Raw genomic sequence first — 26,139 nt, forward strand, 5'->3', positions numbered from 1 at the left:
GAGGTCAACCTTTGCTGCCCTATACGCCACTAAACGTCGTAAGATCTAAGTCTAAATAAGTAAGATAATGATAGTTGTCAAGTATGGTTCTGTAACGAGGACGCTTTGGAGGGCAGAGGAAGATTTGTTAAATTTTTTCCAGAGGAACTGTCTACGGAGTTTTAGGTGCCCGTTTGACTGAACGTATTTCAAACAGTGAGCTGCGCGAAAAATGTGGATTGATCCCACTTTCTAGGTAGAAAATGAAAAAAAACTGATGTGGTTAGGATGGGTCTAACTGATGAAAGCTGACAGGATTACCAAATATCGTGGTTTTTCTCCATCCATCTGGGGCCGAACAGAAAGCAGGTCGTCTTCAAAGGGGGTGTGAAGAGGTCAAAGAGGGAGAGGGTAAGGAGGAAAATTCCGAATATACCAGGGTTGCGAAGAATGTGCACAGGTGTGTTGGCCTCAAAAAGCCTTGGTGCTGCAGTCAGACGTCAGTAGTAGAAGTAGTAGAACCTTGGGACACTCCTCCGTGGCAACGCCGATCTCATACACCAGGTTTTTCGAGTTATAATGATTTCCCCTAATAAAATAAATGAGACCATCCTTCGGATGAAAAAAAAAGTATTAACTAAACCAATTCAAAAACACTGCGACGAAAATAGTCTCATTATGGTTTGGTTTAACGTGTGTATTATGTACTTGGTTTAACTGCATGTATTTGTCTACTTTGAGAAAAAATTGTAATATCAGTTCAATTTTTTTAGATTAACGCAGAGATTTCTCAGACTAAAACTTCCGCCAATCTTGGAATTGCCTTAGATGGAATTTAGCATGGTGATTAAATCGAGAAATTTAAACTCACACAGAAATTAATTTAATTCAGTTCTATGTTCCCTGTATTGTTGGCATGAACATATAACACAAGCTCAAAAACATAAACAAGTTATTCGTTTGACCTACGTAAGGTTTGTGTTCCCTATGCAAGGTTTGTATGTCGTTTTTCTGTAGCTCAAGGGGAGAGCCATCTCAGGTCACCAAAAAAATGATGTCTCACTAGCCACTCGGCTAGGATTCCCACCTACAGGCTACAGGAATGACCTATTCTTAATTTTCCAACGCAAGGTGACAATTTTGAGATCATTTGATAGCCGAGATTCAGCTTTATCTATCTAACAATCTACATTTTTTAGATTACTTTGTATTTTTTAGATTAAAAAATATTTTGAAAAAACGCGACCACAAATAAATTTTCCTTTTTTAATGCATGCTTAGATATCATTCTCTAACAAAGTCTAAGTAACATCACAATTCCAGATTAACAAATGGATAGACATAAGATTAATGAATCAAATAATGTAAGTTCCTTGCCCTCTCGGAACTTACAAATTTCTAAGCATTGTTAAATCTCTATAGTTGTAGTATTTTTAATGAAAAAAGTGGCAGGGAGATTAAATAAGAGAAGAAGGAAAATATGAAGGAAAATTACTTACATTACCCTAGCTTAAATTTAGGTTAGTTTAGATTCGGTTCACGGTGAAAATAAGATGAAAAACTACTTACATTACCCTAGCTTAAGTTTGGGTTAGGTTTGCGTTGCTAACCTATCTTAAATTAAAGCTAATTTACCTAATTAAACCTTTATTAACCTAAAATTAACCTAAAGCTTAAATTATTCTTAGGCTAAATTAGTCTAAATTATGTGATTTGTTTGTTATTAAGAGGGCAAGGTTCAACTCACCTGAGCTGGACACTCTGGAATCAGCTACCACAAGCATTTTGAAAACTTGTTCTTTCAATCTTGATATTTCTTCTTCAAGAGCTGAGATTTTATTCATAGCAGCCGTATCAACTGTGCTTTGACTATGTCCAGCGATACTAAAATCATCTACACTAACTGGCGATTCCGATATATCAGATTGCGTCTCAGTCAGATCTTCAAATGGTAACTGATCTTCAACTGGAGAACACCGAGAGTTTCTGATTCTGAAAGTAAAAAGAAGAAGAAAGAACTATCTAACTTAAGAATAGGGAATAAGAAAAATCTGAGATTTTGGACAAGGAGCGATGGGAAAAGGCTGGCAAATGTTAGGGACAAAATACATATTTTTTGGGCTGATGTTGACGTTCAAACTCAGTGTTAGCAAAAGGAAATACAGAGACAAGTAAAAAGAAAAAAAGAAGACTAAAAACCCAAAAACAAAGACCATAGATCAACAAAATATACAATTATTTTACTTAACAATCGCTCTTACACACACTCCATATGCAATAATTCAAAAGACGTTGTGCGATATTGTTTGCAAACTTTGGACTTACACCTAGTCACTTAAAAAAAAAAATAATCAAGATTTACAGATTGGTTAAATCCGGTTTCTCCTACCTTATTTTGTTCTGAAGATATTTAGCAGCTATTTTCAAGATGATCACATAAACATACATTTACAGTAAAATTTAAGAAAAGTGATCATTCAAGATGATAAAGTGATCATTTCAAGATGATCACATGATCACATAAACAGAACTGCCACTGACAATTTGGTTTTATCCCAATATTCCCTTGCACAAAATCTCAAAGCTGGAGAGTATACTAAATAATAATAAATTATAATAAAATACTAGAACAATAATAAATTACATTCTGAGGATAACGCTTGATATACATATTTTTCCCAGGAGTTAAAGCTCACGACTGACTATTTAAATCCGGGAAAAATCCCAAAGAACATTTTTTATACATTTCCTTGAAGCATATAAACCTATCTTCCCTTTCAAATTTTCATACCTGAAATACACATTTTCCCCAGATTAAAGCTCATGTCTGAAAATCTGAATCATAGGAAAAATTCTAATGAGCGTATCTTCATATTTTCCTTGGAGTATGCTTTATATTTTCCTTGAAGCATATTTTCACATTTGATATATATATATATATATATATATATATATATATATATATATATATATATATATATATATATATATATATATATATATATATATATATATATATATATATATATATATATGTATATATATATATATATATATATATATATATATATATATGTATGTTATATATATATTGTCTCCAGGAACTGAAATGATTGACAATACAAACCCTAGGAAAATTCTAGAGGGGCAGCAAAACTTCACATAAGAAGTTAGAATGCAAGGCTTCTGATAATACACTTTTTCTTCATGGTTTGCATATTTAAATAGCTTTATTTTACAAATACAAGATATATATATATATATATATATATATATATATATATATATATATATATATATATATATATATATATATATATATATATATATATAGAGAGAGAGAGAGAGAGAGAGAGAGAGAGAGAGAGAGAGAGAGAGAGAGAATAATTATGTGTTTTATTTGTGTTGCGAGAGCAACACTTTGGTTTTGTCCCGGTTTTTTTTTCCTATGCCGCCGATCTCAGCTTATTCCTGGAAACTGGTAAGGGTCTAACCTGTGCGGGTTTTACGGAAAGTGTTGACCTCAGGCCGGATTGATGAATATGACATTATATTTTGGAAAGCTCCGCAGAAATCTTGCCTGGGGCCAAAAAGGATGGTCTTTGCTTGTCCACGAGCCAGAGCCTATGGTGTCCGAAGTGAAGTGGAGTTATATAGTCCATGTCAGAGAAGAGTATCTGAAGTTGTGCAGCCAAGCTTTCGTTTCATCAAACCATGTTTCTGCTTTCGAGTGGAAAGCTCCGTTCTAGCAGGCAAGCAGACAGGGATCAATTTCAAATTGAAGAGGGACTAAAATCTATAAGTGTTACATATATACGGCAGTTACCCGGCCCCACAACCGATACACCTTCTTTGAGTGATAAACAGAAATATTTACAGAAGCAAAAATGTGGCATTTTCCCACGGGCCCAACAGTGCTGCCATCTATTGTTTCTACCCATTTCTGTTCGTGATTTCAGCTGAGTTTAACATTCGGTTTTTCGGACTTGGGATTGCGGTAGAGAAATGGTATCAGATGTGCCTAATGAACTTTAAAAGTTCTCTCATTGCTAAAGAAACTGGAACTTATCTTTTGCTCCTTTCCGAGTGGTGACGTTAGAAAGTTGGCCTACGGCAAAAAAAAACAACTTTTGAACTAAGAGAGATAGAATTTTTTTCGACGGTAAATCGATAGCTCTTGATGAGCTGATCAAAGTATATGACATCCATTATTTGGTACAAAAATTCCTTCATGAGGTATACCAGTTTGAAAGTTTCAAGGGGTTGATAACTTCAGTAGTAAGGTACACACTGAAACGAAATCTAGGCCAATACAAATTATGAGACATATAGAGGACTTTTAAGCAACAGTCGGCTTTTAGGTAATAATCACCTTCGGCAATGAGGGGTTAGTCACTTTTGCTAGTTGGTGTATCTATTATTTGTTTCCAGTGCATTTGATGGTAATTGGTTCCAGTGGTAATTCCAAATTGGAACCCAATTTGGTTCCAACTATGCTAGTTGGTGTACCCATTTATTTGTTTCTGGTGAACTTGATGCCTATCACGGGAGAGGAAATTATAAGTAAGAATCGGTTCACTTTGGGCAGGAAACGGCCGTTAGCAGCTCATAATCATCTTCGGTAATGAGGGGTTACCCACTTTTGCTAGTTGGTGTACCTATTATTTGTTTCCGGTGTTTTTGATGGTTAAACCAATTTGGTTCCAGTGAAAAGACATGTAGGGGACTCGTAAGTAATAATCGGCTGTTGGGTTACAACCATCTTCAGCGATGAGGGGTTTGCAACTTTTGCTAGTTGGTGTACCCATTTATTTTTTTCCTGTGAACTTAATGTCTATCACGGGAGAGGGACTTGTAAGTAAGAATAAGTTCACTCTGGACTAAAAATTTGTGCAAATTGGTGCACACTGTATTCGATCTCTTTAAATCTGAGAGAATTAAGTGTTTACGCAACGGGTACAAGCAACAACGTAAAACAATGAGGTAGTTTCGTAATAATCAGTGTCACCTATGGTAAATTAATCCTGAAAAGTTACGGATAGCTTTATAATACCAACTAGATTATATAAGATATTGTTCCAAGTTTTCATCCGTCACGATGTCTACGATTGAAAAGGATAAAGTTCAACTGGCTGCAAAGTCAATTTAGTCCCTTCTTTCGATACTATTTTGTTGTTGTTTTTTCAACGCTGAGAAATAGCCATTGATCATGTGATTACTGATCGATAGCGAAGAAACAAAACCAAAGTGTTGCTCTCACAACACTTTAATCGGCGAAGCCAGACAAAGGTTGCCGCAACACTTCACGTTACCCGGGCAACGTAGGTCTACTTTCTGTTCATTTTAGGTTTCACCTATTCATACATAGTAATATCTGCTATATCATGTTGATGTGATTATTTACTTTAATTTCTGCTTGTTTCAGTTGTTTGTTTACTGGTCTTGAAAAAATGGTTGTTTACTTTTCAGTTAATCGCTTGTTGAATGGAGATCTGTAAAATCATTAAGAACGAGATGAGCATAACTCCAATATTATCAATACAAGAGAAAACTTACTGCCATTCAGTGACAGCATTCTGTTTTCTTTCAATAACATCTTTTCTGTCACCAACAACACTTCCAGCTAAACTAGCGTCTGTGAACGAAGTATTCCTTGCAAATTTGAAATGAACCCTCGTGATAGGTCGTAACGGGAGTTTTTGTCCAACCAGACGAACTAAGGATCTATGACAGCCATGAACGTGACCATTTTCACCCTAAAAATAAGCAAACAACATTGAATATAGTAAAGAGCACAGACATCCTACCAGTTCCACATCCAAGATTTTTATTCTAGGGGGGGGGGGGGGGGTATCAAAATAATTTTGGTCGTGGAGGGTATACAAAACGAATTTTTGAGGGGATGGGATGGGGTTGAGGGTTTTTCCTGCATTTAAAAAACAAATTTACAAGCTGTAGAAACTTTTTTTTAGGTTTGTTAGAAGAAATAGTCGTCTTATAGCCATTTTCTAACCAATTCAGGACCTGAAAATCATTTTGGGTGGGAAGGGGGGTTCAAAACTAGTAACCGACCACCTATTTCCCTGGATACGACCCTACAGCTTACATTAAAGATGGGTAAATAATAGCTTTGTTATTTTTCTTTCTGCCCTCAACCAGTAGATTATTATGGAGGCAAGTCTCTGTAAATTACTAGGTATTATTTCATACCTAATCATTATGAAACCCCTAAAAAGGAAACAATTTCAAAACAATTCAGGCAAAATAGCCTGAGTAAATGATGAATTATACTACATAGGTCAGACAAATAGAAAGAGATTTCAGTATTTTCTTGAAAAAAAGGGGGGGGAAGACACACAAAATGAAATCTTAAGCCCATGTGTTCATGGAAGGTATGGGCATAAGAGAATTCCCCTTATTACTCGCGTGTCTGGGTATTATTAGACAAATACTGACAAGGATTCGAAATTGTAAACAGCTTTCAGTAGCTAGAAAGTTAATAGCATTAATTAGTAGCTTTAAAGTTAATCATCTTTTTCTTTTTGCACTCCAGATGCTATTACACAGACATTTACCAAGAAGGGGGCTGTACTCCCTGGTTTCCAAAGAAAGCTCACAGCTGTATACAACAACTGAAAGTAAGAGATTTGATTATAGTCACTTGCCTTCAGCAGCTTTATTCTTCAAAGCAACTTTTAAAAATTAAAAGTATATTTTAAAGACTAAAACTTGTCAATGCCAATGACTTGAAAATGCCAAATGTCAAGTTTCTGGTGGATGATCCATTCCAGCGGTTCTCCTAATAGCTAAATAGGAAAAATAGACAATGAGCAATCTTGAATATTAATTTGTCTTTTTACTAGGATGTGCCTGAGCCGTTCTAGCCGAGCGGTTAGCGTGCTACACTTGAAATCTTGAGAACAGAGGTTTGGATCCTGGTGTTCTTGGTTATTTGGTTTGGAACAAGGGTCAATTGTATGACTCTCTAAGCTCAGAATCGATCCAGCTCTAAATGAGTGTCTGTACAAAGCTGGGGGAAAAGCAGGGGAAGCGTAGGATGATTTAACCCTGAATATCGCATTCCAGGCCAAAGGCAGAAAATCAGGAAATCGGTACCTACCCTACGCATATCATTGGTCAGCAAGCGAAAACAGAAATTAGGATACGTGGCACAAAATTTGGGTTTGCTCTGTATATTAGCTTAGCTCCACAAAAGGACGGACAAGGGGCAAAAGACTAAAAAACACTAAAGAAGTTCTAGGAGAATCAAACAGTTTGTGGTAATGAACTGTAAGTACGGAGCGACTCGGCTCAATAGAATCGAAACTCTAAAAAAGAGAATTTTGATACCAATAAACATATCAAAAGAATCGGCTTATTATGCTGAAGGAAAATACATGAGTTTCATTAAGTTTAGTCTTACTCAGCAAAGGGGACGAGCCTCTGAAAATTTGCCTGATTTTCGAAAAAAGGGCGAAACACCCCGTAAAAGTAACATAATCTTAATGAAAGTCACACCATCAGATTCAGTCTATCAGAAAGCCCCATTATAGAGGTTTTGAGCTCGTATCTGCGAAAATGTGGAATTTTGTATTTTTAGCCAGAAGAAACACCAGGGATGCATGTTTATGTTTTTTCCCAGGGGAGAAAAAGGGAAACAAGGGCATCACATAGAGGGGGATAATTGTTCACCGAAGGCAATTAAAAATTTCTTGTTTGAATTTTCATTAGAAACATAAAAAAAACTACTTCTCCTAGATGTTGAAAAACATCTTCGTTTTGCATTTCCAGAGAAAATGAAAAAATACCCTCCTCCTCCCCCCATTAGTTAAAAATACCATTTTTTATTTTCATATTGAAAAATCGCAAAATTATCGTTGCCTTCCTTCCCTTTACATTTTCGTGAATTGGCACCCCTGAAGGGTAACATTACAGAAAAATCAATTTGAAACCATTAAATCTGTTTTGATACATTCAACTAGTTCTAGGAGGAGGGAAGACCTGTCACGCTCAGCGTAAGGCCCCAACTTCCATAATCAACAATGTCAGCAATTAATCTATTTCTAGATACCCATAGAATTAGAACAGTTTGGCCTCCAAGCCACCATCAATTCTTTTCTTAAGAGCTTAGAGGGAGTTATATACCTGACCATTTCGTAGAATTTGTCTTAATGTTTGATAGCCAAGTATCTCCATAAGGAATGTGACACATTCTTGTACATCAACTGACAGCTCTTGTACTAGTCCATAAACTAATTCGGTTACTGCTTCAAGGGCATCCATTCTAGAAAAAAAAACTAAGAAAACAATTTTATAACCAATAAAATATCGACATTTAACACTCCTATGTCCAGATTCCACACAAAAAGTTTCCCAAATCAGAAACACTGCTATTGGAGAATATCTGGCAATGAGTAGATATTTGTGCTATGAATTTAGTTCATGTTTTAGTTCAGTGGAGAGTACCCAGGATACCTTGGAACAAGAGATTAGAAAATTAAGAAAACTAATAAAAAAAACACATTTATAACAAATCAAATTTTGACATTTGACACTCCTATATCCAGATTCCACACAACAATTTTCCCAAAACATAAACAGTGTTATTCTATTCTAAAAAAAAGACTAAGAAAAACACCTTTATAGCAAGTAAAATATTGATACTTCTATGTCCACATTCCACTCAAAAAGTTCCCAAAATAGAAACAGTATTATTGGAGAATATTTGGTAAAGAGTAGACATTACACCAAATAAATCATATGCTTCAGTTCAGAAGGTGTTCCAAGGAAACTGAATACATGGCAGCAAGAGATTTTAAAAAAAATTAAAAAAACATTGCATATCTGCAAGTAAATGATCACTGAAGTCAACTGCGGGACTTCCAATTTTTGCGTTCATCACAGTCTGTCTCTTGACTTGTGAATAATTTCTTTGCAAAATTGTCAGGACAACTGGGCTGTTTAGGGGTTTTCAAAATACTTTACAACTCTCAATAGTAATGGTTGATCTGCACTGGATTTGATGATAATTGGCATACATGTCATTCTTAATTTTTACTTCTCATATTAACATTGAATTTGTCATCCCCTTAGAAGACAAAAAATGAGTCATATTCAAACTTCTCGGAGTTTCCATTCTTCAAAAGAAGCAATATTTGACTTTTACAGTAGATTTTTCTGTTAAAAATTACGGAATTTTTTAGTCGAAGATTATTTAGACTGATCCTTTATCCTGTCAATATAATCTGCGTTGAACTATTACAGATTGCTGCAATTTATATGCCTTGAAATACCTGCTTGGATTCCAGAACTGGATAATCCAGGATTATATTTTGAGCCCAGTACTTTTTTTGAGCGTGTGGCCAGCCACGTTTTCAACTGATGGTAGTAACTTGCGGTGTTCGAAGTACTTTAACAGTTTATTTTGAAGGGTATGGTTTCTTAATCCAGTAACATCTTCTTTTTCTTCAGTTTAGGTTACAGTTTAACATTTTCGTTTATTTCTGATGTCAATAAATGAATAGTTGAAACTTCATGACATTTCTTTGTTAGATGGATAGAGCAATACCTTCGCTCTAATTTCGATAATATAATTTAATATAAGATAATTTAATATAATTATATAATAACAATAATATAAGATAATACGATAAGATAATTTCGATTTCTGTTTTGGCTCAAGATCAACACAGAAAAGACAAGGAGCATGGCAACAACTAATTTCCCTCTGAACATAAAGTGTGGAGACTCAACTGTCAAGCAGGTTGTAGAGTTCAGGTACCTTGACAACACGGTGGAAAATTCAGGGTCAAACGAACGGGAAGTGCAGTTGAGGACAGGGCAAGCCAGTGGAGCTTTTAACCATCTAAAATCAGTATGGCGATCGTAAAAGTATTCTACAAATTCAAAAATGTTGCTATTTAATAGCAATGTCCTTTCTGCACTCCTCTACAGAAACGAGTGGTGGAATTTAAGTCAACAACAAGAGAGACGGATTCTTGCCTTTGAAAACAATTGCCTTCAGAGGATTCTGAATATCGACTGGAGAGATAACGTCATAAACTAGAAAGTCCGATCTACCTAAGGCCAGCCCATGGTTACAGATATCATTCGGCAACGAAAGTGGCGATACCTTGGGGACGTGATACATATGAAGGACGATAGGATCTTAAGACAGATCTTGGAACGGAAATCTGGAGGAAACCACAGAAGAGGTCGACCAAAAAACACCTTGTGTAAAAAATATAAACAGGACCTGTCCAACATTCACGCGACGATACAACCCCCATGAGAAGATGTTTTGGCGAAGGCGTACATGCGGGACGACTGGCGGCTCTTCATTGATTCCCTAAGTGCCTCTGGCGGCAGAGGATCTAAGGTATCTTTTATGTTATATTTCATATTTTTTATATAAATAATAATATATTTTAGATAGAGAAGATAGAATTGAATATTTTACCTATATTTATTTTGGATGCACATTGTTTTATTATGCTTTTGGAGGAAAGGGTTAGCTTGTTTGACTTAATGGATTGCACAAACTAAGTTGAGCTTCTTTTTGCTGTGGAGAACAAATACTGCATCCAAAAAGGCACTATTCTACAGTTTCACTGAGCCATTATATATTTAATACAATGCAGATGAAGGAGTAGGTCCTGCAAATTAGGAATTGAGAATAAGAATAGCCGGGAAATCTAGATCAATAACATTTGCCCCAGATCATATAGTATATAATTTGAAAAGCACCTACTATTGGTAATAACAAATGTGATAGCAGCCATTTAAATCTTGTTTGTTAGAAAGTAGAAGTAAAAGTAGGCTACGATAAACCTCAGTGCTTGGCTTACAGGAGAGACCAGATACAAGTAGGATAAAAAAATTAATCTCATTTCAACACAGATATCACAAGCAAAACATACCTCATTTGTGTCTTTCATCAATTAAAGATAACAAGAGGGATCATCACTAATGTACATCATACATAATTAATATAGATATCTATGTACTATTGATATCTAGGATCTATGATAAAATAAGATTTATTGCAAAAAAAAGCCTGCGGGCATAGCAACACAAAATACAGTCTACAAACAAAGCTCAGGAACAAAATAAAACTTTAGGAGAAGAAAAAACAAAAAACACAAAAACGCCAGGATTCAACATAATAGCCAGCAAACCCCAATCACAAAAACCCTTATAAGCTACCGACTCAAGCATGATTTCCTATGTTTAATCCCTAAACGAAGAAACTTGCACAACTGTTTAACAGCACTCAATTAACCAGCATTCACTCCAAAACACTTGTCCAAAACATTCATTCCATAAATCAGACAGCTCTTCACACTCGGATACAAAATGAAATAAGTTTTCATTTACACTTCCACACATAGGGCAAAAGTAGAGGCCAGCCGCCAGCCTAAACTTTACCAAAAATGTCCTTCACTCACCTAAATCCAAACTATCCCCTCTTACCAACAACAAATTCTTCAAATCCTCTTTATTCAACCCAAATTGAAAATAAACCTCCTCCCCCCGACAATCTTCAGCTCGGGAAGAGAACCTCAAAGACATAGGTTGGCCCTTATGAGATTGCCAATCTTGGATTTCTCTGTCATTTAGGGTTTGCTGGACTTCCTTCCATACTGACACGCTTTCACCCATTGGGCCTTTTCCTCCATTTCATATGTCCGAAAGGCCACACAGGTCCAGTAATTTCTTGACTTGATTTGGCCACAAATCGCGTCTACCGTCCTTCAAGCTCTCCAAATAAGCTGCCTTAAGAAGCCGAACTCTAGGAAGCCTAATTATTTTCTCTCATAATTTCACCATTCTTACCAATCTAACAATACGCAGATATCTATGTACTACTGTACATAGATAACTGGGTAACCAATGCAATAAAAGACAAAGAATGTAAAAATAAATCAATAGGCACTTAAAAGGAAAACTCAAAAAGGTCTGTCAAATAAAACCAATACAAATAGGTTGAGGACACATTGGGAGTTAATGTAGATACTGTTTTGAGTAATAGATGGCCTCAAAAAATACTAGTTTCCTCTATATTGGCAACTCTGCTAAGCAAGAATAATCGACTCAAGTAAGGAGTCGATTACTTGAAATCGAAACAAGTTTCGATTTCAAGTAAATATAAATCCTGGATATATAAATCCTTTGGGCTCAAAATATAATCCTGGATTATCCAGTTCTTGGAATCCAAGCAGGTATTTCAAGTCATATAAATTGCAGCAATCCATAACAGTTCAACGCACATTACATTGACAGGATAAAGGATCAGTCCAAATATTACTAAACAAGTTGAAGTCGACTCAAGTAAGTCATAGTAATGGAAGAAAATTTGGTAGACATTACACAAAAACAAATAATTTTCCAGGAGCAATGACTCAAGTGGGGGAAAATATACAAGAGGTAACTTACTTTCCCAGTTTCTAACTCCCCACAGAGACAAGATGGCGATTTTTATAAGCTTGAATAGTTACAGAAGTATAAGGTTGAATAGTATAGAAGTGAATTCCACTGCGGTTTGAGCAAATTCCTAATAACCTAACCTTATGTTACCACACGAAACTGCCAGGTATATTGAAGAATGTATATATGTGTAAAAGAGTTATACGAGTTAATAGAGCATAAAAGGAATAGGGATCCATATTTTAATATCGGCAACTTCACAAGCTAGGAAACCTTCACCAGTAATTATTGTGTCAGTATCAATCTTACAAAAAAAAAAAAAAAAAAAATAAAAGTTGATGAGGAACTTCTAGAAGACACTGATTCAAATAAAACTTTTCTGAAGGTAGTCAATAATAGTGTGTAAACCAGCTGAGCTTGTTTCTAGTGATTGCTTAGTGTTTGCCTCAAAGAAGTGTGGGTCTTTTTCAAAGGATAAAAGAAAGAAGATCCAGCATCCTGCTATGCTTGTGCTCCTCTACCATGCTTAAGCTTATATAATACCTGTGCTTACTTTATGCTTACGTTTGTACCATTCTCATGTGCTGCTTTATTTGCATGTAGCCTGGGTCGTTAAACCTTATTATTACAAATATTGTACTCAGAGCTGAATCAAAAGAGAAACCTCAATATGAGGTTTCTCTTATACTGTCACTGTGATGCCTTAGATGATTTCCTAAGTTTTGATATATTCTAATGATGTAATAGCTCCTGTAATCGCATAATATTTGATATGTCTCTCATGTGCAAGTACCTGAAGTTCAATCTTTACCAAAGACAACGAGATTCATAACATTTGAGTTACTTTTAAAAGTAATAGAAAAGTTATTTTGTAGACAAACTTTTTTTTTTGCATTAACCTTGGAATGTCAGGGAGTTAAACCATGTTTGAGGATTTGATTTTGGAATCCTCCACAAGTATGAGACTTCTGATTTCAAGAAAAAGTCAGCTTAGTCTTTAAGCAATTACATTATTGGTGAAAGAGACAGTATAACCATTCTCAAAAATATGTCTGTTAAAACATGATTATTGTGAATATATGGTCTAAGTAAATATTAAGGACTCTATCCACAAGACATCACAATGCCTCTTTTAACCTGTAGAAGAAGGTTATATTCAATGTGACGGTATCTACTATTTTGCGTGGGGTTTCTATGGACTTTTCTAAAACAATTATCACCTAATCAAAAAATAAGCTTAACTTGAAGTGATGTTTCAATGAACTTTGTTAGATTGTACAAAAAGTATTTCAACTATTTTCAGTTTTTGACTCATTTTATGGACAAATAAAGGGTATCCCTTTGGTAGCCCCTCTATCAGGTTTACTTACAGATACTTATGTTGAATATTTTAAGAACTGTACATTAAATTCATATTTTATGTATTATATTTGTTGAGGGCATTTCATGGATGGTGTTATGTCAGTTTGGAATTATGGTAAAAGTGAGCTTACAGAATTTCTAGACCATCTTAATGCTTATAATAGAAACCTGAATTCACTTAGAGACAGATTAAATACAAAAAAGTAGTTTACCAACTGAAAGTAAGGAGTAAGATTAAAACTTAAAACAAACAGATATGAATGCATATGAGGGGAGTTGCCCCCCCCCTCTTCAATATTTCACTTTTTACGCTAACGTTTGAATTTGTATTCCAATTATTTAAGAATGACTCCTGAAACACATGAGCTGTTTGATTAGAATAATAAGTTTTTTTTACATTATAAAAACATTTTAGTGCAAAGAGCGAGGTATTGAGGAGGGGGGCAACCCCCACATATATGTATTAGTTTCTATTTGGTTTAAGTTTTAATCTTACTCCTAACTTTCACTTGAATTTTTTTCTGATCATTTTTAATATAACTACAGGAAATCTGGCTTCCCATTCATGGAAAATTTGCTTCCCCATGAAAAATTTCTCCATAGAAAGATCCTCCCATGTAACCTCCCCCTCATCAGAATAATATCCTCCCAAAATATGTCTCTCTACTCCTCAATAACAAATACTGTTTGTAGCTTTCAGTCCAACCCTCAAAGAAATACTTTTTATATCTTTTGACTAGCAAGTTGGGGCCAAGTTTAATCTGGAAAAACGTATATTCCGATCTAGAACCATGCCATAATTTGGACATTTGGTTACTACAGATGGCATCAAACCAGACCCTTCCAAAGTTGAAGCCATAAATGAGATGCCACAGCCAGCAAGCAAAGATGAACTGATCACATTCTTTGGAATGACCAACTTTCTGTCAAAATACATTCCACACTGGTCATCCTCAAACTTTCCATTCAGGAGAAAAGCAAGCAAAGAGCCAGAAGTGCTGTTTACTGACCAAATATTAATTCAGCTATTGAAGATCTGACCCAGGACTGCAAAACCCGTGGGAATTTTTCCAGAGAAAATCAGAAAGAACCACTAATATTGAAGCCAATCCCACAGTATCCTTGGGATTGTGGGTCTTGATTTTTACAAAATCAAAGGAAGATACTACTTGGTAATCAGTTGCTTTATAGGAATTGATTGAGTCAAACTGGCAATGGCTGCAGAAACTATAAAGAAGCAAATAAATACAGCAATGGATAAAATCGAAACTTCAATTTGTAATAGCCTGACAACTTTCAATGCTAAGGCAAAATCTATTCAGCTGAAAACAGATGCTTCCAGGCATGGACTTGGAGCAGAATTTAGTATTGGTGGGAAAATTGTTGCTTTTGGGTCGAGAGCTCTAACATCAACACAATTATTCCCAGATTGAGAAAGATCTTTATGCCATTCTCTATGGCTGTAGAAAATTCCACCAACTTGTCTATGGTAGAAGAATTGCTGTACATACAGATCATAAGAAATTAGAGGCCATATTGTCAAAACTACTATGTCAAGCCCCTCCTAGACTCCAAAGGATGATGCTAGAGTTACAGCCATATGACATTATGGTTCAGTGTACTAGAGGGAAGTATTTGCCTGTAGCTGACATGCTGTCAAGCCTGCATCCACCACACTTCAACAAAAAATACTCAATGGATATTGAATTCCATATCCAATCTATTGTGAGAAGCATACCTGTTAGTGATAAGAATGAGGAGAATAGAAGATACCCAGTTATGATAGAACTTGGCTTGATCATACAAAAAGAATGGCCAAATCACTAGCACCAGCGTTCCACTGCCATACAAAATTATTGGAATGTTAGAGATCGTTTTGAAAGGAAGTAGAGTTGTCATCACTGGAGCACTGCAAAGGGACATACTGCAGCAATTGCACATAACACACCAAGGAATGGAGAAAAGCAAGCAAAGAGTCAGAAGTACTGTTTCTGAGTTCTTTATTTACATTAAAATCCATAAACAAAAAAATTACTTCAAGACAATCTCCCCCGTAAGGCTCCATGGCCGGGAAAGAACAGGGGAGAAAAAAATACCAACAACAAAAAAATATAAACAAAAACCAAAAATTGAGTCGCCCACCTTAATAATCTCCAAAAAATGACAAGCTAGGCAGGGGGTAGCACATGATTTCACCAGCTCAATTAAATATCCAACTCAATCCAGAGACATCAACTCCAAGGGAAACCGGAATAAAAAATAAAGACAAAAAAAAAACAACAAACAAACAAAATTGTTTACTAGCTAGAAAATCTCTAACATAATTTTTGAACATACCAAACGAGTGGCAGCTTCGTACGAACTCTGGGAGTGTGTTCCAGATCCTGTTGCAAGCTGTCAGAGGGTTGAAATCAGACCTCACTGACGGTGTGTGAAGAAGCAGTAAATTGTTGGAAGTGCGGAGATGATAAGTCGATTGATCAGAAACAAAAGATATATTATTACATAGGACAGCAGGAAGATGGCCGTGCAACTGTAAAAAAACGAAAGAAGAACAAGAAAGAAAATAGAGAGATTTCAAATCAAGCAAGGGTTTAAGTGAAAAACGATTAGTTTCCTGAATAAGAGTCCTTGCTTTATCATAAAGTTTTGAAAGTGGCTTCAGAGATGAGGGAAAAGTTGACATTCAAATAACAGAACAATATGAAACATAAGACTGAACTAGGCTGCAGAACAAGAGTCTAAGAATTGACCCTGGAAATATATATTTGAGCTTTCTAAGGATTCCAAGACTCCTGGAGACTTTCATTTTAATCAGGTCAATATGATACTTGAACGAAAGATTTTCGTCAAGCAAGATGCCTAGGAATCGAACGTAACGATCCTTAGGTCTACTTAGAGAACCTCTTGATACATTTATTTCATTTAAATCAGGGCAAGCCTTTGAGACTCTGGAGAAAATGAGAAAACATGACTTTTCGACATTTAAGGCAAGATAATTTACATCAAACCACTGGATAACTCTTTCAAAAAGGGCTATCATCCTTGAACGAAGATCAGACTCAGTTCTACCAGTTGTGCCGAAAGTACTGTCATCAGCAAAAGCAATAAGTGTATCCGGTAAGGACAAACTCTTGTCACAGCTAGTAACGAATACTGGTTTACAAAGACGACAGCAAATGGTAGGTTTTAAATTTTTAACCACATTAATAAGGTCATTGACATAGATTAAAAAGAGTATCAGCCCACTGACAGATCCTTGTGGAACACCAAACTCTATTCCAGAAGGATTAGAAAAGTCCGGATGAACCGAGATGACTCGACCAGATAAATATGATAGAAACCATGAATAAGCATTCCCTCTTATTCCAATATGGGACATTTTCAGAAGAAGAATCTTGTGTGTTAATGAGTCAAACGCTTTTCGTACATCAAGAAAAAGAGCAGCAGGTATCAAACCAGAGTCAAGAGCTGAATTTAAATAATTCAAGAGAGTTGCACATGCATGCTCAGTTGAATGTTTGGCCCTAAAACCAAACTGAAAATCATGAAAAAAGAGTTTAGAATTAAGAAAATCAAGAAGTCGAGAAAGCATAGCTTTTTCAAAAATTTTACTAAACACGGATAAAAGAGATATGGGACGATAATTTGCAGGATCATTCCTTGATCCACCTTTAAAAAGGATGATAACACGAGCACGCTTTAGAGCACTTGGGAAGACACCATTTTCAAAAGAAAGATTGACAAGTCTCGTGAGGGCACACAAAATGACAGGAAGAATGAACTTGACAACCTTAGTCGGAATACAGTCTGGGCCAGAGGATGAAGAACCCCTCAAACAATTGACAATTTTGGCTATTTCAGCTTCAGAGACAGGTTCCAATGCCATTGATTTAGGACAAGGTGGTCCTAGATAAGACCTAAAATCAGGTAGAGAAGAAGAAGGACTTACAGAAGAGGCTGTAGTTTTGCCGATATTAGCAAAATAGGAAGTAAACGCATATTGAACTTTTAGCTCACCCTCTACATTTTTCCCGTCAATCACAACACTTGAAGGGACAGAAGGAGGCAGAAAAGATGGCCTGATAACAGAATTGATTACTTGCCATGTCTTCCTAATGTCTTTACTGCATGCAGAGAATTTTCTATGATAAAATAACGATTTAGCCCTTCGGCAAAGCGAATTGTAAACTCTTCTATAAGCTTTGAAAAGTTGAAGCCGAGAATCACGCGAAAATGGCTTAGAGCACCTGTAAGCCTTCCAAAGATAATTTTTCTTCCTCCAACTTTTAAGAAGTCCAGGGGTCATCCAAGGATTCAAAGGGGTTGTTCTTTTTGATGCTGGATTCAACTGGGGTGCATTACATGTATCAAAGATAACTTCTTTCAAAGAATCATAAAACGAATTAAACAAAGAATCTACAAAGAACTGCAAAACTTGTGGGAAGTTTTCCAGAGACAATTAGAAAGAAAAACTGATATTGAAGCCAATCCTACAGTATCCTTGGGAATAAGTGGGTATTGATTTTTGCTAGATCAAAGGAAGAGACTACTCAGTGACCAGTTGCTATTGTAGTTCCTTTACACAAAATTGATTCAGTCAAACTGGCGACGTCTGCAGAAGCTATACAGAAGCCCAAGGCTCATTTTGCCAGAAATGGCATTCAAGAGAAAATATAGTCCACAGTTAACATTAGAACCACAGTTTACATCAGAAGAATTCCAGTCCTTTCTAAAGAAATGGAATGTTCAGCATCTGACTTAAAGTACAAATTTTCCACAGTCCAATGGTCATGCTGAGAAGGCTGTGGACATAGCCAGCAGGATCATGTTCAAAGTAATAGAGTCCAACACAGACCCATATCTTGGTATATTGGAATACCAGAATACTCCTACAGATGGAGTTGCATCCCCTGCACAGCTCCTTATGAGTAGAAGTTTAGGGTCTATCATTCCCTGCACTCAGCAGCAATAAAAAAGGAAGCACTACTTAAGCAAGCACAAACACAAAACACTACAAAGGGTACCTCAGCAGATTTGGTAGAGGTGGCTCTATTGGTACTGGCTTTATGTACATTATGCTCAAAAGTATGAAGAGATACAGAAAAGAAAGTTTTTAAAATGTTCGAACACCAGCTAGGGCAGATGGGCTTGGTTCAAATGTTTCTCAGTTTCATAGCTCTATAGGCTACTTGTCCAGTACACAGCTAAGTGTTGCATAATAATCAAATAACTAAGTACTCTCCAAATCATGAAATTAGTCATAAAACAGCACATAGTAGCTTGAAATAGCTTGATGATGTGGAGCACGAGAAATGATTAAGCCGGGTTGTATTTCAAGGCATGGTGCAGTGATTGGTAACACTTTTAGGTAGAATTGCCAAACCTCAGGATGTTTTTTCACAGTTGAAAAAAGTTTGGAACAATAGAAAGCCAAGTTTACAAACAAAGATTAGAATATTGGAAGCTACAATGATGACAGCTGTAAAAAACGGTTCTGAAGCATGGGCACCCCAAAAAGCACATGAAGACTTGCTAGACTTTTGCTAGACAATAGTCTAGACAATAGACAATTGACAATTTATATAGACAATTTGTACATTTATATTGTAATTTATTGTAATTATTACAATATTAATTATTACAATATTAATATTAATTTATTGTATATTGTAATTACAATTGTAATTTATATAGACAATTTATATTGACAATTTTTGACAATTTTATATAGACAATATATAGACAATTGACAATAGTCTAGACAATTTGCTAGACAATAGTCTAGACTAGACTATCTTGCTAGACAATGGATTGTTCTTGGTACACAGCTGACTAACTCTATTTCAAACAGTAGGCAGTATGAAAAGTATGGTTGAATCCTGCTTTCTCTAGTTATAATGAGAGAAAGGTTGATATTGTTAGGGCACGTTTCCCAAATGAAGAATGACAGCTTGCCAAAGATTGTCCTTTTTGGCCAAGCATCTAGGGCTAAACAGAAAGCAGGTCATCTGCAGTTGGGGTGGGAGAATGTAAAGAGGGAGGCTTTGAATAGATTGGGATGAAGGAGGAGAATACATGGCTGTGTTGGCCTCAGGTGGCTTGGTACTGCAGTGAGTTGTTAGTAGTAGTAGTTGTAATTGGATCAGGACCTGGTAAAAAAAATTAACGAAGACTATTAATATATGAGTTCAACAGAAACCTTTGTAAAACAGACCTCCAAATCAAAATGTAGTCCTAAGTATCTTCAGCTTAACATAAAATGGTTAGCAATCACTAACACTTGATTATTGGCACACAAAATGCCCTACTGTATTGTAAGACTATTACTTCTGAACATTCAATCGATTTACCAAACTTTGTTCTCATGCTGTTTTCTCTCATTTTTTGCCCTGCAAGCTACAAATACAATTTCTCTCCCAAGTACTTCAATCACATGATTGAGTGTGATGCATGCAAGAGTAAAGCAGCAATTTTCCTTGTAGATTGTGCACCAAATTTTCTTGGGAGGAAATCAATAACAAAGTTTAGACTATGTTAGGGCAAAAAGTGGATATGAATTGTATAAAGTATCTTCGATTTCCAATCATTCATGTTAACAGTTTTGTGAAAAGATGTTTTAACATGGCTGTTCTTTACTAATAGCTCATTTTGACTTTGGAGCAAATCAGAATGACAAAGAGTTTTCTCACAAAGTTTGGCAACAAAAGAGCCAACTGCTTGTGTAAAGCAATGTAAGGGTCTTCCAGCCTCCAAGTGTGGATTAAATGTTATTATGGGTAGGATAGAAGTTTCTGATTTGTTGTCAACAACAATACTGTGTTTCTATTAAATTGATACTGCTTTTACTGATTTGGAGGGCTGCAGTAAATGTTCAAAAGTAGAACCAAAACCATAAAATTAGCATAAATATAGCAATTTACAAATATCTACTTTTGTTGTTATGTCTCATTCTGGAAGGCCACTACTCTAAAGCTTTAGCCTATTAAACGCCCTTAAAATTCTGGAAGGCAATTTAAAAGTATATATAGTCTTACTTGAGTAACTTGAGTCAGTCTTACTTGAGAGTCTGTTGGGTAAATACCTTAGTTTTGGATATAACAATACAGTAAGCTCAAACTTGTGATTTCCTTATGGACATTTATTGAGAATTCGTTCATAATTGGATTATTTTCATTTGTTGGCTAATTGATAGTTTTGATATTTGAATGTCAATTCCCTAGGGACTTAGTGACTTACTAAGTACAAAGATTTTCATACAAAGACTTAATAACTTGGATATGATTCAATTTTACTAGTATTTTTGTTGGTGAGATATTATCTGCAATAGCTATGTTGGAGAAATTAGTTTGGAATGTGATATTGAACTTTTAAATTGTGCTTGAAAATCTGAAAATAAGAGGGATGAGATAAGCTGTAAAGCATGTGAGTTTATTGATGAAGGACAATATAATTAAGGCTAAGGAGATACTGTGGTCTTCTGCTCACTACACCAATAGAATGTCAATTAAAAAAAGTGCCAAAGATAATATTAACAAAATGTTAATGTACTTGAACTTTGTGAGCAACGTAATGGTGAGCTACCAGTCTTTGTGATAGTTGAACCTGACAAAGTCCCTATCTCTCCACATAAGATAGCAGCAGTAATCACCAGAAAAGTTACAGAGGTTTGTAATAAGCGAGACAATTTCTTGAATAAGGACCCTCCTGCCGCATTGATTGTTCCTACAGTTACTGAAACAAAGCCCTCATATGCACTGGTACTCAAGAATTTGCCCTCTGACCTCACAAAGTCAGATTTGAGGAAAGACTTTTTGGAAAAAGTTTGTTTCAGAGAGTGCTTTAAAATTGTCGAAGTTCAGGAAAAGATAATTGGTGAGTTGTTACAGCTAAGGCTGATGTGGAAACTCTTATCATGGTCTTTCAGAATGGTGATAAATCTCTTTCTGTAACAATCAGGAGCCCCTCTCACTTTGGTATTGCTTGATTTGTCCCCAGCAATACAAATGACAATGAACTTTACACATTGATTCCAAAATTTGTCAATTCAAAACAGATTGGCAATACCCACTCATTTTGATTGAAATTTGAAACAAAAGTTGACCTTATGAGTGCCATAAAAAATCCCCCACTCACACTATATGAGAGGATCAAAGTAGCTGAGTATCTCAACCTCCCAGTGAGATGTTTCAAGTGTCAAGCTTACAGGCATATATCCAGTAGCTGCAAAAATGAAGCTGCTTGCTGAGTCTACAGTGACCATGGTAATTCATGCTCCAAAACATCTCCTTGTCAGAGTTACAAGAAATGTGCATTCTGCAAATCACAGGATCATCCCTGTTAAAGCTTCAGATGTCCAGTTGCCCAAGGACTTTTAAGTAAAGTTAGGTCAGCATAATGGCTTGAGCCCCAAGTCTCTTATCATGGAATATCAATGGCAAAGTGGTTGACCAAGGCCTAGTCCTCACTTATATTATCTCACTTACATTCGACCAATTTTAGAGTATGCATGTCCTGTATGGGGCCCACAAGTCAATAACGCCTTTTACCTAAGTGACTAGCTTGAGTCAATACAAAAAAGAGCAGTCAAAGTATTATTGTGCAATGCTTTTACCGAATATAAGTTAGCATTATCCACTTTACACAGTCCCTCTCTTCAAGAGCGTCGTCTCAGTTTGATCCTTGAATTTGGCCAATATCTTCTCAGAAGTGATAAATACAGATCGATACTACCACCAGTTTTAGTGAAACATCGAAGTAGTAGGTTGAAGAAAATTGACAGATTAGCAGCACCTCCTTCACACACAAATCGTTTTTCCAACTCATTCATCCCTTTCTTTGCATCAAAGTATAACAATTGTTGATTTTATCCTATTTGTCTTCTGTTTTTTTTTGTCGTTTGATTTAATCCTTTTTTTGTAAGCACAAGCGCCATTTAGTTTTATGACTACGAGAGATTGTGCAAATAAAACCGATTCTATTCTTCTATTCTCTCTGAACTTCTAAGTACAAACAAAATAATTTTTCTGCAAGAACATATTTTATCTGATGAAAGGAAAAATCTACTCAGTATTTCAAATAATTCTTATCTCTTATTTCACCCAGCAAAAATGAACAGGTGTTGTGGCCAACCTTCAGGCATATTAGCTATCATTTCACAATTTCCTGTCAATCTCCTTGAGTTTTTGGACCTAATTTGTATAAGCTTTTATCTGCCAACTAATTACTACTCTTTGTAATCAGAGAATAAGTTCATAAATGCTTGCAAAAGCCTAGCAAATTCCTACTCAGTTTCTGCCAAAACAAAAACATTTGGACAAATAGTATTCCTGAGCCTGAGTAGATATAACTATTATAAGCATGAATTTTCTTCTCCCAATCCTGCTCTTGAATCAAAATTTGAAAAAAAATTAAGGGCTTGTCCAAAAAAATATGAACCTCCAACATTTATAATTAAGCTAAGTGATGTATTGTTTTATTGTAAAAAACTAAAGAAAAGAAATTCTATAGCAGTTGATAGAATTACTGACAGACATTTTGATTATGCAAGTGCTTTTCTTTTTAATCATTTATCTCTACTTTTTCAAATGTTTATTGAAAACAGAGTTATTCCTTATCAATTTACAGTTGGTCAAATAACACCTATTCCCAAAAAAGGCAAAAAGGATTTTACAGCATGTAATTTGTTCTGATCTATAACAGTTTTTCTGAACTGTTTTTGAATTATTTGAGTCTGTGATTTTGGATGAAATTGTTTCTAAATGTTATGTCCCACTCCACAAGTTTGGTCATCATGAGAATATAAGCCAGGAGCATACCCTTTTTGCTATAATGAATGTTCTTGCAGATGTAGCAAGAAGTAGATCCCATATTATCCTTTGTGTTTTAGATGCTGCTTGAGCTTTTGACTCATGAATTTTTCAAGTTTTACTTGAAACATATAAAAGAGGGTTAAATTTGTGTATAGTAAAATGCCTTCTGTATATGTACCATCACCTTAAGGCAGAGTTAAAGGAGGTATCTTCCCTTTTTGATATTCTGAGAGGAGTCTGTCAAGGTGGCCTTAACTCATTATTTTTACTTAATAACCCTGTTTTACATGCCCAAAATTCTGTTAATTTAAGTTACATTTACCATGGATTTAAATTGTCATTAATGACTTTTGCAGATTAAGTTTTTAATTTAAGCTGTACTTTTAGTGGGTATGAAAAAGCAGTTGGCTTTCTTTCAATCTAGAAAAAACTGCTTTTGTAGCTTTCAATTTTAAAGAGACAAATACTTTTTCATCTTTAGCTAATATTCAAGTCCCCCTTTCTCAAAAATTAGTTTACCTTGGAATGCCTATTGAAAAAAAATATGAAAGAAACTGTAAAATTATCCCTTGCAAATTTGAAGAAAAAACTGAGAATTGCTTATGCTTCAATTGTATCTAATTTTAAATGCATAAATAAACTATTTTTGCAAAAATTTATAATAGCCTAATTGTACCTCATCTCCTTGCTTTTTGCCTGGTTCGGCAGTTTTTTAGTGAGCCTTAGAAACTATCTGTTCATAGAGCATACTTTTGTTATGCTAAATTCCTTCTCAGTTACCCACCTTGGACTAGAAATAGTTACTTAATGAATAAATTCCACCTAGTTTTGCCTAAAATAACAATGGAGACCACACTGCCTTTCCATAAAAAACAAACACAAAGTAGAAACATTAGGGAAAATCTTTTCAAGACAGTGGAAATCAAATCGGTGGATATTTCAGCCCTATGTCCTAGGACTGTCTTCAGCACACTACAAGAAAGAAAAAAAAATATGTATATAAACAAACTTACATTAAAATGTGAGTATTAAAACTCAATGTTTTTTTGAAAGAAAACTTTTTTAAAACAGCCCTAGCATCCTTACTTCAACAGAGTTCAACCAGAACTCATTTTTTTTCTTTCTGGGTATTTAATGTAATTTATATCTTAAAGACTTGGAAATAAAGTTTTCATTTCTACAGGATTCTAAAAATCTTTGTTGATTGATAATATTAGCATGTTTTTTACCTAAAGTAACAAAATAAAACATATTATAGGTCAACTGCTCCCCATAGGCTAGACAAAATAGCAGCAAAGACCACACTGCCTTTCCATAACAAACAAACACAAAGTAGAAACAATAGGGAAAATCTTTTCAAGACAGTGGAAATCAAATCTATGGATATTTTGGCCCTATGTCCAAGGGCCATCTTCAGCACAATACAAGAAAGAAAAACATATATATATATATATATATATATATATATATATATATATATATATATATATATATATATATATATATATATATATATATATATATATATATATATATATATATATATATATATATATATATATATATATATATATATATATATATATATTTATATATATATAAATAAACTTACATTAAAATGTGAGAAAGATTCACTGTCTTGAAAAGATTTTCCCTATTGTTTCTACTTTGTATTTGTTAGTTTTGACTATATGTCTTATTGATAAAAAGCTACATGATTTTTGTTCTTCTATGTCAATTGTACCTCATCCTTGGTCAGCATTATTTATTTGATTATCTTTTGGTGTTGATTTGTATTTATTTATAGGTTTTTTATTATTATTTTAATTATGTAATTATAGTTGGAATTATTGTATAATTCCAAACTATATTTGTTCAATAGTGATGTGATGTAACACCTAATTGATGGTTATAATGCCAAAATATACAGATTAATTGGGTGCTATAACCATTTGCTGTTGAAATATTTAACCCTAGGTTTGTAACTCTGTCTATATGGCAGGATGATAAAGCAAAGCAATGCACAGCATAAGCCTAGAATTGGGTCCATTGAAAGGAAATAGGCCTCTGTTAAGAAGACAATTCTTGCCTCACAATAGCCTATAAAGAAAAATTTGCAGTTAGACCATTTTCAAGGCATTTCCACTATACTTTACCCCCAGCCCCCTTAATGTTGAAATATATGGCCAAAATTACTTGTTTTCATGTGTTTTTCTATTTCTTGATTTTGCTAATATTGGGATCATGTTATAGCGTTTCTGGTAAAATTCTAGATTAGCTACTTTTTGCTATCTGGTAAAGGGGTTAGGTTAGGAAAGTGAAACTTTTAGGGATGGTCCTACAGACTAAATTATGTCCTAGAAAGTACTTTAAAGTACCTACTTCTATTCCTTCTCTCTCTAGATGGCAATGACCTTTGATGACCTTTAAAAATTTATATTTTATGAAAGTAAACCTTGCAAAAGAGATCTCCTACTGAAATGAAGTACAAGATAACTGTTTTCAGCTTCACAACCTTGCTTAATCCCAATTTATGAGGTTACAAAGATCAGCATATGGC

The 26,139-nt window shown here is 35.0% G+C and overlaps 1 protein-coding gene across 1 annotated transcript in view; it reads right to left on the reverse strand.

The window, feature by feature from the left end:
* The window catches only part of LOC136033607 (mitochondrial fission regulator 1-like), a 51,037-nt gene that overhangs the window by 22,942 nt on the left and 1,956 nt on the right, over positions 1–26,139 (reverse strand). Inside the window, exons 2-4 of the mRNA XM_065714393.1 lie at positions 8,125–8,263; positions 5,536–5,735; positions 1,727–1,971 (exon numbers count right to left, since the gene is read on the reverse strand). Coding sequence (XP_065570465.1) covers positions 1,727–1,971; positions 5,536–5,735; positions 8,125–8,262 — 583 coding nt within the window. The 5' untranslated portion in view covers position 8,263. The remainder of the gene's footprint in view (positions 1–1,726; positions 1,972–5,535; positions 5,736–8,124; positions 8,264–26,139) is intronic.

Source organism: Artemia franciscana, chromosome 12 (assembly GCF_032884065.1).
Source record: "Artemia franciscana chromosome 12, ASM3288406v1, whole genome shotgun sequence".
NCBI classification, from domain to species: Eukaryota; Metazoa; Arthropoda; class Branchiopoda; order Anostraca; family Artemiidae; genus Artemia; species Artemia franciscana.